At 39.4% G+C, this 17,595-nt stretch overlaps 1 protein-coding gene across 1 annotated transcript in view; it reads right to left on the bottom strand.

Moving 5' to 3' along the window:
- LOC126161819 (E3 ubiquitin-protein ligase TRIP12) overlaps nucleotides 1-17,595 on the bottom strand; it is a 247,236-nt gene that overhangs the window by 185,848 nt on the left and 43,793 nt on the right. The window contains exon 5 of the mRNA XM_049917919.1: nucleotides 12,871-12,988. Coding sequence (XP_049773876.1) covers nucleotides 12,871-12,988 — 118 coding nt within the window. The remainder of the gene's footprint in view (nucleotides 1-12,870; nucleotides 12,989-17,595) is intronic.

The following is a 17,595-nucleotide window of genomic DNA, read 5'->3' on the forward strand; positions in this document are numbered from 1 at the left end:
GCCTTTTTAAGTTATTTACACGCACAATTTGATGCTGTCTGCCTTTATTCTATCAATTTGCTTTCCTACAATACACACCTAATGAGTAAAATAAGGTGAAATATATTAGTAATTTTATATAAAATGGAAAAAAATAGTTTTAAGGTCATATTTCCTATGCTGGCAATGCTAATTTGATAGATCCAGGTATTCATTCAACGCAGAATTTGTTATTCAGGATGATCGGTTTTTAATACGTCAGAAAAATAAATAAAAATTGAGGCTTTTGTGATCGCTTGGCTTAAGCACACAAAAATTGGTGCAAATAACTAAATCTTAAATTTTATTATACGGCAGAGATGCTGAGTCGCAGACAGGCAGAACACTGTTACATTCCATCCTGGATTTTCCATTATTTGAAATCTTCAATTTTCATGTAAATAAAAAGGATTAATACCCTTCCCAACCTTCAATGAATTATTTCAAATCACTGCCCTTTTTTCCTATTGTTTCTTGACCTAATACGCATTGAAGTACGATATTGCATGCATTTGTTGTTTAGAAGAATTATGCAATGTTCCTTCAGACATGCAGATCCAAAGGAAGAGGTACTGCAGCAACTACAGCTGGTATGAAATACATGAAATGTATTTGCAGATGCAAATATGAGCATCCATCATCTGTATAAGGAAATGATGACAAAGAAAATTTGTGCTGTACTGGGAGTTGAACCCAGATTTCCTGCTTTACACGAGTGATCACCTTAAACTACTTTGCCTATCCGTGCATGACCCACGGCCATACCCATATTTTCATATGCTGTCAATCCCACGTTATAGCCCGTACTCACACATACATTATGTGAGCCTAGCACAGGGGAGGACATTTTAACTAAAAGTCACAGTCTGGTATTGGTGGATAAATACAATATTGCAGTGCCTGTGTGGTTGAAGGAAAGATACGATGTTCTACTGCAATATCTTACTTATCAGCCAGTCTCAGGCAGCGACTTCCAATTAAAATGTCCTCCCCTGTATGGGGACGACATAACGTGTGTACGAGTTTGGAATGACAACAGATTTGAATCCTGACAATGTAAAAATTTTCCTTGTTGTCTTTCCCTTATAAGCTGATGGTTGTTCGTATTCACAACTACGAACACATTTCACTTATTAACTTATCCAAATGGAGCTCCAGGATATGGTGAATTTCTCACATCAAACTGGCCTACTTTGTGACGTGTTTGCCCTGTAGTCTGAAGTTACGGACAGCAAAGGGCTTGTTATTGAATGTCTTCAGCATCAAAAACTCCACGCAGTTTTATCAAACGTTACTGATGCAAAGACTGCAACTTGTCTTGTTTAATGGTATTTTATGTTGCGAAAAGACAGGTACAGCTCTCATGAATCTAGTGAGTTGTGAGGAAAAATGATATGCACAGAAACTGAAAAGTTAAACAATCCAGTTAACAAGGGAAACAATACTTCCTCAGATGATTATCAGCACAAAATCTGTTTTCTTGGACTACTTTCAATGTAAGTATTATCACAATGAGTGAGTGTGTAATAGTTTCTTACTGGTATTCCTGATTTTTCATATTTGCAGATGAAAGTGTAAAACAATAGATTTGCATTCAGTGACTTATGGTGGAACAAGAAGTATAGTAAAAAGAAACTATCAGTGATTCAGTTTTCAGACTTATCAACAAGAAAAAAAGGTTAAACTAGAATAATTATATAAAATGTAATAATCAGCCAACATGTGTGTGCAACCAGTTGGCTAACTCCTACTTTCTATAGAATTACATACATAGTTGCTGAGCTCACAGCCACAAAATATTAAACTATAATAGAAAATCCAATGGCAAAAAGAAATATAATTTTCTTCACTTCTGGCAGCATGGATAAGAATACACCAATGAAAAGGCAGAGGTGATTCCAAAAATATAATGTCAATACGTTTCTGATGTCTTACATAAATTATCTTCCTCTTCAGTTCTGTACTTATTCAAAAGGAATAAAGATTTTGTGTGTACAATCAATTTTACCTAGCTGTTACATAGCTAAGGTAATAAGAAGCACATTTTTATCTGAGGTGTGGAACTGTCCACACTGCACAAGACAAAAATTTTAAGACACTGTGCATTAGACTTTCTGTAATTCTTCTCAAGAATCTTTCATCTTTCCATTTACATCCAAATCTCACTACAAGATGATAATGGAAACTTTTAATGCAAAATAGTAAAAAACTAAATATCAGTTCTTCATTGGAAGACTTGTTTTTAAAGCTTAATTTACAGAGGTTATACATCAGTTGGCTTTTGCTAAAAGCGACATATATGTTCTTAAGGCATTCATCCAATAGAAAACAAACAGAAATGGAATTTTTGATCACAGGCAAAGTAGCATTAATATGAAGCTAGAACTAAGCAGATAGATCAAGCAGGAAGGCAGGGTTGTAGATTTTAAGAATGTCAGATGAGGTATGTATACCTGACTAAATTTCTACAATCACTCAAATGTTTGCACAGTTCAATGGATAAAACATATAGTGAAAATAATGACATTTTACAAGTAATACTAGACGAATTATACAAAAACTAGCTTGAAGAACGTAAATGCACTAAGACAGAGGGAGGTTTTAATACAAAGGAGTAAAGGTAGCAAAAAAGTAATACTGGGATAATGCTGTAAACGTTTTACTTCACAAGAAAGGTGGGTGGGAGGGAGGGATAATGAATTATCAGTATTTTCTCCAAAATGCAAAAGATGGTCATGAAAATTATCTGTAAATCACACAGAAAAAAAAATTATGTTAATGAAACAAATGACTAACACACTGGTGTTAGAACTGATTAAGCCCCATGGAGGATATGCATGCTTTGATTAGAACACAGACTGAAAACAATTGATATAAATTACCAGTTCACCTGGGATTCACAGATTCTGAGAAAGTTTTTGACTCAATTTCAACCAAGTTTGTAATAATAATCCTTGAGAAACAATGAACTGATTCAATATATGTCTGTCCGATTTAAAATATCTACGCCATTGCTACATCTTCCATTAAACTGGGTAAGAACAGTGAGAACTTCAGAACAAAAAATAGCTGCTCCGATGTTACAGCCTGAATTAAACCCTGTAAGGATAGCGGCAAATTCAGAACAGAAAGAAGACTCAGCCAAGGAAATTCGACAAGGAAATTCCATTTCACCAAGGTTATTCTCAGCAGCTCTATAGGAAGTTTTCATAACCCTAAATTAGTAGAAAGAAGGAATGATTAATGGAAAATCTCATATAAAGATGTGAAACAAATACTAACAAAGAGATAGAGGGGCTGGCCAGTACTTATCTCAGCTTAGTACAGCCGATAGATAACACAAAACAGAAAAGGAAATTTACATTCCTAGCTTTCGGAACTTTGTTCCTTCATCAGGGATGAGAGAGGGGAAAAAGGGAAGAAGGGAAAGTGGATTTAGTTACTCACAACCCAGGTTATGAAGCAACAGGGAAAGGTAAACAGTGAGGGTAGCAAGGATGGAGGCACAGTTGTCAGAGGGAAGCCAAAGATATTCTACTGTAAGTACTGTGCCAGCTTCAAACCAAAGAGGATGCATACAGAAGTAAAGAGGTATATAGCATAAAGATAAACACTACTATGTAGGATGAAAAGATGCGTGAATGGCTAAAGAGGAAAGGAAAGAGGAGAAGACTGAAGAGTAAATGGGAGTGAGGTTGTTTAACGTAGGTTCAGTCCAGGGGGATGGCGGGATGAAAGGATGTGTTGGAGTGCAAGTTTCCATCTCCGCAGTTCCGAGGGACTGGTGTTGGGTGGGAGAAGCCAAATGGCACATACGGTGTAGCAGGTTCCTAGGTCCCTAGAATTATGCTGGACGGCATGCTCTGCTACTGGGTATTGGGCATCTCCTAGGTGGACAGTTCGTCTGTGCCCGTTCATGCGTTCAGCCAGTTTAGTTGTTGTCATACCGATGTAAAAGGCTGTGCAGTGCAGGCATGTCAGCTGATAAATGACGTGTATGTGTATATTTTACCAGTAGTGGGGCTGGAGTAGGTGGTTGTGGGGGGATGCATGGGGCAGGTTTTGCAGTGGGGTCGGTTACAGAGGTAGGAACCGCTGGGTAGAGAAGGTGGTCTGGGAACATTGTAGGGCTTGACAAGGATGTTATGGAGGTTAGGGGGGCAACGAAAGGCAACTCTGGGTGGTGCGGGGAGAATATTGTCAAGGGATGATCTCATTTCAGGGCTTGACTTGAGAAAGTCATATCCCTGGTGGAGTAATTTGTTGATGTATTCGAGGCCAGGATAATATTGGGTAACAAGGGGGATGCTTCTGTGTGGTCTGGGGGTAGGAACATTGTTGTTGGACGGGGAGGAATATATTGCTCGGGAGATCTGTTTGTGGACAAGGTCTGCAGGATAGTTGCGGGAGAGGAAAGCACTGATCAGGTTATTGGTGTAATTGTTGAAGGATTCGTCACTGGAGCAGATATGTTTGCCACGAATACCTAGGCTGCAGGGAAGGGAGCGTTTGATGTGGAATGGATGGCAGCTATCAAAGTGAAGGTACTACTGTTTGTTTGTGGGTTTGATGTGGACAGAGGTGTGGATGTGAGCTTCAACAAGATGAAGGTCAACATCCAGGAAGGTGGCTTGGGTTTTGGAGAAGGACTAGGTGAAATTCGGACTCAAAAAGGAGTTTAGGTTATGGAAGAAATTAAGGAGTGTTTCTTCACCATGAGTCCAGACCACAAAGATGTCATCTATAAACCTATACCAGGCCAGGGGAAGCAGATGTTGGGTCTTCAGGAAAGCCTCCTCCATGCGGCCCATGAAGAGGTTGGCATAGGACGGAGCCATCCTGGTTCCCATGGCCATTCCCCTGATTTGTTTGTAGGTCTGGCCTTCAAAAGTGAAGTAATTATGGGTGAGGATGAAGTTGGTAAGTGTGATCAGGAACGAGGTTTTTGGAAGATCTTTGGGTGGGCATTGGGAGAGGTAGTGTTCAAGGGCAGAGAGACCATGGGTATGTGGGATGTTTGTGTACAGGGATATAGCATCTATGGTGACAAAGGTTTCAGGTGGGAGGGGAGTAGGAATGGATTTGAGGCATGAACGGGCACAGACGAACTGTCCACCTAGGAGATGCCCAATACCCAGTAGCAGAGCATGCCGTCCAGCATAATTCTAGGGACCTAGGAACCTGCTACAGTGTACGTGCCATTTGGCTTCTCCCACCCAACACCAGTCCCTCGGCACTGCGGAGATGGGAACTTGCACTCCAACACATCGGTTCATCCCGCCATCCCCCTGGACTGAACCTATGTTAAACAACCTTACTCCCATTTACTCTTCAGTCTTCTTCTTTTTCCCTCTCCTCTTTAGCCATTCACGCATCTTTTCATCCTACATAGTTGTGTTTATCTTTATACTATATACCTCTTTACTTCTGTATGCATCCTCTTTGGTTTGAAGCTGGCACAGTACTTACAGTAGAATATCTTTGGCTTCCCTCTGACAACCGTGCCTCCATCCTTGCTACCCTCACTGTTTACCTTTCCCTGTTCTTTCATAACCTGGGTTGTGGGTAACTAAATCCACTTTCCCTTCTTCCCTTTTCCCCCCTCTCTCCTCCCTGATAAAGGAACAAAGTTCCGAAAGCTAGGAATGTAAATTTTCTTTTCCGTTTTGTGTTATCTATCGGCTGTTCTGAGCTGAGGTAAGTACTGGCCAGCCCCTCTCTCTCTTTGTTAGTAAAAAGAAGGAATGTGTGTTAACGGAACTTATCAGAACCACATTTACTATTTGCCTATATTTAGACAACTTGATACACGTGAAAAATAAATAAATAAATAAATAAATAAATGCATGAGTAAAATCGGCCTGTAGTGCTTTTAGTACACAATGGGTTTCAAAACCCTTACATTTTCATAGATGTGAAATGGAAAGTTTACTATCATATATTATCCTTTCTGGTTTACAGTAGCAACACACAAACTTAATGTGAAATCCATTCAAATGGATAAGGAAAAAGACAGATTGCTACTCACCATAAAAATACATCTGCATGCGTAACGGAAATTTCATTGTGCCTGTCTGTAAGTCAATGTGTCATCTTTATGATGAGTAGTAATCTATCTGTTTCCTAACATTGTTGGTATTCCAACCTGGAGTTTCAGTTGTTTTAAACGTACAGGAGAATAGAGTGGAATGGACAATATACTCTTTATGAAGTTAAATTCGTAATTGCATCCTGCTGCACCACAAGAATACGAATATTAAACTGCTCAGGTATCTGTTGTGATATGTACAAATTAATTATGGCCCTGCATACCACACTTGCCATGTACCACACTGTGTGTGTGTGTGTGTGTGTGTGTGTGTGTGTGTGTGTGTGTGGACACGTGCACACCACAGCAGAAACTTAAGCAGATTATAATATATACTTGTAATCAGAACAGGATGCACATGCATACCATACAACACATTTATAAATGAATGTTGTCTGTACTTGGGGTAACTATGTTGTCAAACTTTCTCCATTCAACTTCCAAATGTTGCTGCAGTTTGAAATCAACAGCAATTCTAAAACATCCTTTTTTATACAGTATACCTTAATCACTAATACTTAAACTGTTTATCAATAAGAACCTACACTAAAAGCTGCAACAGCACAATTCATTAATCTACTGTACAGCACTCTCATTTAAGCAGAGAAGAACAACAGTAGCACATACTCTCAGTCATATAAAACAGGGAAACAGGAAGGGAAAATAAACTGAAAGCACTTAAGACAGTCAACGCGCGTCGTGCACTGTGCTGGTATGCATTGATGGAAATCTTACCACGTGAAGGAACTGAGAAGTAGTAACTATTCTGTTTATGAGGAAACCATAAATTTTTACTTTCATATTTATGATATTTATGGCTAAAAAACAGTTACTCCAATTTCATACGTACAGCTTTGGAGATCTGAAAGAAAAGTGCTACTTGATAAAAAATTTTACTTTGTATTCTGATATAATTCAAGACAATTATAAAGAAGCATCTCACAATATTCAGATAATATCCCAAAAATTATAGCTTACATCTTAAATGCTAGATGGAAGTGACAGCAGCAAACACTAGATATGCAACTGTGTCAAAACCTGAGATTTCTAAATCCATAAGAGTTCATCATCTAGCAATTCTGTTTCTGTAATAAGTACTAAATAAAACTGATCTTTCTTTCCATCTGCAAGCAGTATGGATAATATACATTATTTTTAATGAAAGGAGTTTATTATACCACTGCCTGAGTAGTGATCATAATCTACAATTCCTTCCCTAATTTTCAAACAGTGAGACATATCAATCTTATTCAGCTAACTACTTTCCGTTTTGCACATATCCACTAATTTTGCCTTGTGTTCTGTTCAAAGATCTTATATTTTACCACAATGGATAAAATCCCACTACTATTTGTCATGTCTCTATCAACTTTTCTAATATTTCCTGCATTGTGAATCAAATCTAAACTACTTTTCAGTATTATTTACTGTATATATTATTGGGCACACACAATAAAAAGCTGCATCATTTTTCTGCAAATATCCAAGGATGACAGGAAGATTAGAACTTAACATCCTCTTGACAATAAGGCCATTATGGACTGAGCCCAAGCTCAGATTGGGAAAGGCACACCATTCACACACATTCTGGTATTTGCCTTTAAGTGATTTGGGGAAACTATGAATAACTTTAACCTGCTACTCACCATATAGTGGAGATGCTGAGTCGCAGACAGGCACAACAAAAGGACTGTTAAACAAAGCTTTCAGCCAAACGGGCCTTCATCAGGACACACACACACACACACACACACACACACACACACACACACACACACACACACACACCCCACAGTCTGGCTACCAAGGGTCAGTATTCGTTTCTGGATTTTTCCATAGTTTAATAACTTCAATCTACACTCCTGGAAATGGAAAAAAGAACACATTGACACCGGTGTGTCAGACCCACCATACTTGCTCCGGACACTGCGAGAGGGCTGTACAAGCAATGATCACACGCACGGCACAGCGGACACACCAGGAACCGCGGTGTTGGCCGTCGAATGGCGCTAGCTGCGCAGCATTTGTGCACCGCCGCCGTCAGTGTCAGCCAGTTTGCCGTGGCATACGGAGCTTCATCGCAGTCTTTAACACTGGTAGCATGCCGCGACAGCGTGGACGTGAACCGTATGTGCAGTTGACGGACTTTGAGCGAGGGCGTATAGTGGGCATGCGGGAAGCCGGGTGGACGTACCGCCGAATTGCTCAACACGTGGGGCGTGAGGTCTCCACAGTACATCGATGTTGTCGCCAGTGGTCGGCGGAAGGTGCACGTGCCCGTCGACCTGGGACCGGACCGCAGCGACGCACAGATGCACGCCAAGACCATAGGATCCTACGCAGTGCCGTAGGGGACCGCACCGCCACTTCCCAGCAAATTAGGGACACTGTTGCTCCTGGGGTATCGGCGAGGACCATTCGCAACCGTCTCCATGAAGCTGGGCTACTGTCCCGCACACCGTTAGGCCGTCTTCCGCTCACGCCCCAACATCGTGCAGCCCGCCTCCAGTGGTGTCGCGACAGGCGTGAATGGAGGGACGAATGGAGATGTGTCGTCTTCAGCGATGAGAGTCGCTTCTGCCTTGGTGCCAATGATGGTCGTATGCGTGTTTGGCGCCGTGCAGGTGAGCGCCACAATCAGGACTGCATACGACCGAGGCACACAGGGCCAACACCCGGCATCATGGTGTGGGGAGCGATCTCCTACACTGGCCGTACACCACTGGTGATCGTCGAGGGGACACTGAATAGTGCACGGTACATCCAAACCGTCATCGAACCCATCATTCTACCATTCCTAGACAGGCAAGGGAACTTGCTGTTCCAACAGGACAATGCACGTCCGCATGTATCCCGTGCCACCCAACGTGCTCTAGAAGGTGTAAGTCAACTGCCCTGGCCAGCAAGATCTCCGGATCTGTCCCCCATTGAGCATGTTTGGGACTGGATGAAGCGTTGCCTCACGCGGTCTGCACGTCCAGCACGAACGCTGGTCCAACTGAGGCGCCAGGTGGAAATGGCATGCAAGCCGTTCCACAGGACTACATCCAGCATCTCTAAGATCGTCTCCATGGGAGAATAGCAGCCTGCATTGCTGCGAAAGGTGGATATACACTGTACTAGTGCCGACATTGTGCATGCTCTGTTGCCTGTGTCTATGTGCCTGTGGTTCTGTCAGTGTGATCATGTGATGTATCTGACCCCAGGAATGTGTCAATAAAGTTTCCCCTTCCTGGGACAATGAATTCACGGTGTTCTTATTTCAATTTCCAGGAGTGTAGATGACCATCTGAGGATTTGAGTTTGTGTCCAATGGAAGTATGAGGGATCTCAAATACAGAAACAACCCACACCAAGTTTGGTCAGTATGGTGGGAGCAGACATTTGTGTACTTCAATTATGTGCATGTCACCATTGTATATATGAAGCATTGGATCATCATATTGCAACAGAAGAACTGCAAAGAGCAGTTCACATAGTTTTATTTTACTGAATGTGAAAATCACTTCACACTATTTATTAACTTTTTTAAATGAAAAATACAGGGCCAAATAAATTCAGTGATGACAGTGGTCCTTCAAGATCTTTCATTATGTCTTTTTCAGGCAAAAGAGTTTCAGCGTATCATCTTCTGCTGACTGAACAAAACTTCTGCAGTTCAGATGAAGAGGGATGGTGTTATTCCTTGCTATTTTTCTGTGTAAGGGTGGTGGCAATGGACCCAAGTTTTGTCCTACTGATTATTCTTGCAAGGAAGGCCACCTTTCTCAATAGCATCTATGACAGATGTAACATTTGACAACTTTAACTATGCATACATGTCACAGTGGCAAACATGCATCTTTTTACTTATCTCTTTTTTTGTGATACTTTTTCGAGTAAATATTCACTATAGAAATGAAACAAAATGATGTTTACTCCTCACACAAGTCACATGTTAGGCAGACATCCCTACACTGTTGCTGTGTCGGTATTTGTGTTTTTGCATGGCGTGAACTAGACTTTTGGTTCACAATTAAGCTTATGCACACCAACTTGTACGCTACTGGTACCATTTTGTTATTAAACACACACTCTTGCATGCATGCTACTTGAACACATCACACTTTCAAAAATAAGTCACCTCAAAAACAGGGAGATGAGATGTAAAAGTCTGGGTAGTCGACAAAAAATAAATAAAAAATAAAATAAAATAAAAACACGCCAAAGAAAACAGGAGAAAATGTCTAACAAGGGAAAATGTTGAGGTGAGAAACAGGAAAGATCAGTTGCAGCATAAAAGAAAGTGAGAGAATAAAAACTACATGGTTTAATTTCATCACTTTTGTGGATAGGTGTGTACATCTTCCCTGAAGAAACTATCATTCTAATAGTTTTATATTAGAATTGTATGTCTACTGTATACAGAAAGTGATCATAATATTTAAAACATTAACTTCCTCACTCATAATGAAATTATAAGCGTTGGGGCATACAAGGTGTATGCCACATGCTCAAGGTTTAAAAACTTGGGAGATATTAGAGGATGAAATATGTGGAACCTACAGCCAGAACTTTGAAATAAAATTTCTACAGCCACCACTGGGCTATGTAAGATCCTTGCACTACCTATACAAGAAGTTACTAGGGGAGATTCTCAGGGAACATTTATGCTGAAATTCTTTGACGTCACATTACGGACCTCACATTTTACCAGGTCATTTGAACAGTGCACGGTAGTCAGACTTTCTGGACAATGCCTTGCCTGAACTTCTGGAGGATGTTCACTTTCAACTATGTCAGGGTATATCTCCCAGACAAGTTCAGGAAGATAGTAACTGGAAAGGCATGCCCAATGCCCCCGAGTTGTGTTCTCTGCTGACCTAGCCCCTCTTAACATTTTCCTCTAAGATTATGTTAAATCCTTTGTGTACTCAACTCAGTAGGAACAGTGTCTGAGCTTATTGAGCATATCTTTACAGCATTTTATACTATCAGATAAGAGTGCGGAATCTTTCAGAGAATCAGGCAAAACATAGTTCGTCTTTGCACATCATATAAGAAAGTTCATGGTTGTCACACTGAACATTTACTCTACAATAGTGAAGCCACATGTTCAGTTTACAGTATTTGATTGTACTCTATGATTACCAAAAGTTTTCCAAACCACACTATTCCAGAGTTTCATTTAGCCTACCAAATGCATAGAAAATGGATAGTGCTGTAGAAACTTCATTTCACATTTCTAGCTACAGGTCCCTTAAATCAAAATGTTCAAAATTTCATCCTCTAATTGCTTACCTTTTTAAAATGTCTTTCTGTTAAATCCTGTGTATCTGCAAGTTTAATAAGCCTTACAATGATAAACCAGTTTTTGTAACTCTCTAAATCTGTCCTAAATTGAGTAACCTTTTGAATGAAAGATCTTATACAACGAAGGATAAAAACAGATACAAACTTATACAAAATGTATTTTTTAACTGTAACAACAAGGGCATGTCACTTGGAGGAAGAGAGAAATTAAAATAGTATGTGCTGAATGTTGGAACAGACAGCTAAGGATTGGGCAATTACATTCCAGATCAATAAATCAAATTTTATTTGAAGGGTGGGAAGTATTGTTGCTGTTTTCACCTCAGTTTACATCAATGTTTATTTTTTGTTTTACTATTTTCTCCCTACAAGTCTTCTATCATGGAACAATCTAATAATTTCCCTTTATCACCTCGCATACCTCTCCTCTCCTGCAAAACAACTTCTCCAAAGAGAATTCTTATGGATTTAAAGCACTAAAATTTTGACAGTTCACTTAGCTCATTGTAGCCTACCCATTAATTTTTCGCGATTCGAAGCTAGTTCAATTATAAACTAAAATGTAAGCTATAATTAAAGTAGAAACAATATCTACTTGTGAGGCACCAGCAGGCAGACAAAAACAAAATGTGACAAAGATGTGAGGCTTTTGGCATCTGATTTTAGTGTTTCCTCCAACTACCAAAAATGGATTCAACAAAATGGATGTAATCAAGATTTCAGTAGGGAAGAAGCAACACGACAAAACAACAGGCAAATCGACAGCAAAATGCCAGCAACTCTCAAGAACTGAAAACCTGAGATAGCATCCCACATTCTTCCAAACTTGTCAGCAACCTCAAATCCCTTCATTACCTTCCTTTTTTCCTTTACCTCTGATACTTCATTGTTGCTCATTGTGTGTCTCACATATTCTACATTTTGACTACTTTTATGTGTACTTCTAGTTTCTTTCTGATCTACCACCATCACCATTAAACTGTCAGTTCTAATGTCTCACATTTTTTGTTCTCTTCAATTTCTGGAATTCCTTGGTGGCTTTGATTTCCTACTTAGCCTTTCACACAGTATTGGACTTTTATTAAATAAATCTACCTGAAAATTACAAAGAAAAGTCACAGACACTAAATCAAACCTCTGCTTTACCTTACCACATTTTAGAAAAGAACTTTAGTTCCTCAAGTGCTTATTCATGTCCCCTTTTATTTGTCTGCCTGCTGCTGCTGCTGCTGCTGCTGCTAAGGTTGTTACCACTGATGCCCAGCAAGAACAACTTTTTCCTATTTTTATTTCAAAAACCACTTTTTTTTTTTTAAGTAAGGTGTCCAATACAAACAAATAGTGAACTTTTCTGTTTAGAAATGCATACAATTGATTCACAGCAGGAACAATTTATAAGTACATGTCATAAATGACTACTGCTCTGAAGCAAACTAATCCAAACTAATAATGATACACATTTAAAAACTGACCTGCTACTGGCACACGAACCCGTGGTGGTCTTGCTGCGAGAGGTCCGGCGTAACACGGGCCCCTCACCTGTGTTGGGGCTTTCTGTCTTCTTACTAGATGTAGAGTTTGCAAATGCAACTGTAAAAAGACACTAATGCTAATAATGGTACCTCAATTACAACACCAAATATTTTACAAAAATGTACATTACACAACTTCAGAAGAAACAAATTCATGAATTACTGTTGATATATTCTGCTATCCTCACCACAGGTATCACGATAAACTACTCAGTCCAACTTTAAAATGATAAGTGCTACTTATCTTAGTAACAAGATTCAAATTTGAGAACTAAGTCAATTCTGTAACACTTGTCCCATGTTGAACAAACTGAAGTATTAATGGAGTGTAACAAGAAAAAGTTTCAAAAAATTTGTACCGTAAATTTTCAAAGCAGTGTTTCTAGAGTGCAGTGTGAAGAAGAATGTTTGGAAGGTAGCAACAGAAGAAATAAGTATCTCAGTCCTGACAAAGCAACTGACATGAGTTGTTATCCTATTAACAGAAAGAACTCCATTAAAAAGAAAAACCACTACTTCCATTAATGTTAAGATGGTTCATCTTAAAACAGCCACACCCAGCAAAATTCGTTCCCACATTCTTAACCATACTGATGCTAATGATCTAATGTGAATTCCACCACTTTTAAAGACCCACTCTTTACTCTCAAAGACAATGTCATTGTCGTCGTCTTTTAAGCCTCTTCATCTCCGAGTAACTACTGCAACCTACATCCTTTTGATGCTTAGTGCATTCATCTCTTGGTCTCCCTCTACGATATTTACCCTCCACGTTTTACCCTCCAAACCTAAATTAGTGATACCTTACCTCAGACCATGACCTACAACCCGATCCCTTCTTCTAGTCAAGTTGTGCCACAAATTCCTCTTTTCCCCAATCCCTTTCAGTACCTCCTCATTAGTTACGTCATCTACCCATCTAACCTGCAGCATTCTTCTGGATCACCACATTTCGAAAGCTTCTATTGTCGCTATTTATTGTCCTGTTTCACTTCCGTACATGGCTGCACTCCCTACAAATACTTTCAGAAAAGGCTTCCCGACACTTAAATCTATACTCTATGTTCACAAATTTCTCTTCTTCACAAATGCTTTCCTTGCCATTTCCAGTCTACATTTTATATCCCCTCTACTTCGACCATCATTAGTTATTTTGCTTCCTAAATAGCAAAAATCACTCACTACTTTAAGCGTCTCATTTCCTAATCTAATTTCCTCAGTATCACCTGATTTAATTCGACTAAATTCCATTATTGATGTTCAACTTATCTCCTCCTTTCAAGACATTGTCCACTCCGTTCAACTGCTCTTCCAGGTCCTTTGCTGTCTCTGACAAAATTACAATGTCATCAGCAAACCTCAAAGTTTTCATTTCTTCTCCACCAATTTTAATTCGTAATCCGAATTTTTCTTTTGTTTCCTTCACTGCTTGCTCAATATATAGATTGAATAACATCAGGTATAGGCTACAACCCTGTCTCACTCCTTTCCCAATCATGCTTCTCTTTCATGCCCCCTCAACTCCTGTTAACTGCCACCTGGTTCCTCTACAGACTGTAAACAGCCTTTTGCTCCCTATATTTGACCCCTGCCACCTTCAGAATTTGAAAGAGTATTCCAGTCAGCATTGTCAAAAGCTTTCTCTACAAATGCTAGAAATGTAGGTTTGCCTTTCCTTAATTTATAAGTCTTAGGATCAGTATTGCCTCATGTGTTCCAAAATTTCTACAGAATCCAAACTATCTTCCCCAAGGCCAGCTTCTACCAGTTTTTCCCATTCATCTGTAAAGAATACGCGTTAGTATTTCGCAGTCGCGACTTACTAAACTGATCGTTCAGTAATTTTCACACTTGCTTTCATTGCGATTGGAATTATTATTTTCTTATTGAAGTCTAACGGTATTTCACCTGTCTCATACATCTTACCAGATGGTAGAGTTTTGTCAGGGCTTGCTCTCCCAAGGCTATCAGTAGTTCTAATGGAATGTTGTCTACTCCCAGGCCATTGTTTCGAATTAGTGCTCTGTCAAATTCTTCTCACAGTATCATATCTCCCATTTCATCTTCATCTACATCCTCTTCCATTTCCATAATATTGCCCTGAAGTACATCGCTCTTGTATAAACCCTCTATATACTCCTTTCACCTTTCTGCTTCCCCTTCTTTGCTTATACAGGGTGTCTACGTGGACAAGGAAAAAAAAATTCCTGGATTTTTCCCGGATTTCCCGGTTAAAAACACACTTTCTCCTGGATGACAGTATATTTTCCCCTATCACTCCTTTGAATGTTTATGGTTTTGTACATGGGCGTACAATTTCCCGGCACTTTAGAAAACAAAACTCAGAGAAAAAGACACGTTTTGGAAATATCTTTGATGTGCAGCAACATGTACGCTGCATATTTTTGTATTACGAAAACATACATTGGAAATCCACCAAACACTGCATGTTACTTTCTGAACCATTGAAACCGAGATTTCGATGCGCTTTTGTAAGCCGTTCGTAACTCATGTCACGTGATCTCGCCAGCCGATGACAGAGGACATTCAGAGCATAGGACACGTGATGTAGTCAGCCAATAGCAACATCAGTGTTAAGTAGCGCGCCAAACAGGGAAAGTTAATAGTTTAAATTAATATACATAGTGTTGTTACAAGAAAAGCAAAGCTTTCACATAAAATACTGGTCTCAAGCTGCAAGAGAAGCTAAGCTTTCGCATATACTGTTGATCCTTTTTGCGCGTGTTACACTTTAAGAGATATCATACAAATGCGCCTGTAAAATTTTTAATAATGACATAAATGTCTGATCTCAGGGTTCAAGGGTTCGAAATGCTTCTAAATGGCTGGTCATCAAACACCTGATTTTTAAATGAGAGTCAAACGCTTTAAGATTTAATAAATTCGCGGTCCATTCTTGTACGTAGTTCAACTTACGTAAAAGGATATTTACTTTGAAAGTAACGCTTTTCAAACAACCAATCTTAATATTTTCCCGCGACCTGTTACAAATAGGTTTGTTTCAGCAGTTGCCAGAGAGTTCAGGTAACAGGCGACACCGCGCTTGGGTAGATATCATGACGTAGGAAGCCCGTACGTACGTACGTGTAAAAGATCATCAATGAAAGATGATACTGCAAGAGCATCGGAATTTCGTGAACCATATTAAAATGTGCACATTTAAAGTGCATACTTAAGGGCACACTCTTATGTCCAGATTCCCAATGAAGTACCGTAGACCCTGAGCTGATATTAAGCTTTTAAGTGTGGTTTTCAGGATGTAAATTTTCTTGGAGCACCAGTACTGTATTATATCATGTTTGGTTCTTTATTATGGCATAATGCCATACGTGCTAGAAAATGAAAACGTGCACTTGAAATGCAGCAACAGTTGAAACTACCCAGTACTGTGGAATTAAACATTTCGTTTCAGATACATTGACTGCCTCTGCCGAAAAGATTAGCAAAAGTCAAATTTCTTTAGCAAACGGACAAAAATAACTTCATTGTTCCGCAAGGCGATTAATGCTCGACTGTCAGAAAGGTGGAAATAAAATAAAATCTGAAACTAATGACATATTTCAGCCTTTAGTAATTATGTGAATGTGTTTTAATTCACTTGATAGCTCCCGGCCACGGATATCCGTTTTGTTTTCATTTGACGTGAGAGTAAACGAAGGGGAAACAGCAAAATCACTGAACGTAAACACGGGTCACGTGGAGACTACCCACTATAGCTCAGATTGCTCTGCGCATCAGCCCCGGATCTATGACATTTGCGAACCGGGTCAATACTAACAAAAAAAATCGAATTTTCAAAATATGTTCATCTTGTAGCTCACATCTTCCTGAAAAGTCTGAAACATAAAACGTATGTATTCGAGGAACTGTAAGACATATTATTTGGTCTTAAGTACGCCCAAGTGCAGTTCCATGCCTCTTCATAAAGCATTTTTCTACTGCACGTCCGAACTATATTCAGGAGAGTGGAAATTTAAATGTCCTGTGGTGCCTCTCCTCCTCCCAGTCGGCCAGTTTGACAACCCGCCCCTCTTCAAAAAAATATTGCAATTAATAGCGGATGGGATTATTTGTAATCGAGAGAACAAGAACTCTTCGGAAAATCTGAACTCTTCATTGCCCATTAGTTAATAACTTGCTGTTTTGTGTGACATAAAATTAAATATAAGATATATAAAATCAGTACTGACAAGAGATAAGCAAGAAATTACACATTTCTTCAAACCTTAGCTCCTAGCATTTTTCTCTCTCTAATCTTGCTACAGCTTTACATGGCGTGTTTTCCTTTCTGTGAAAGAATCTTTTACCTCAAAGTTTTTTTTCAAATGTTTTGCTGCATGGAAAATCGAAATGTACTTATCTAATACTGAAAAAGCTGTTAATACAAATAATACCCAAGACTGGTGTGGTTTCTCGATCTGATTACGTCTATTTTGTCACTGTCTGCTAGATAAAACAAAACAGCCTTTCTAATACGGCAGCAATTTTACAACACACCAAATAAACGAGACTGTTTTGGCACAAATGGTCATTTTTATAACACGACAGAATATAATCCAATAAGTATCAATATCAAATGCCTATTAGGCCTACTACAAGCAAAAAGCTTTATGTTGGGAAATAGTTTCACATTTCATTCATATG

This window comes from Schistocerca cancellata, chromosome 2 (assembly GCF_023864275.1).
Source record: "Schistocerca cancellata isolate TAMUIC-IGC-003103 chromosome 2, iqSchCanc2.1, whole genome shotgun sequence".
NCBI lineage: Eukaryota > Metazoa > Arthropoda > Insecta > Orthoptera > Acrididae > Schistocerca > Schistocerca cancellata.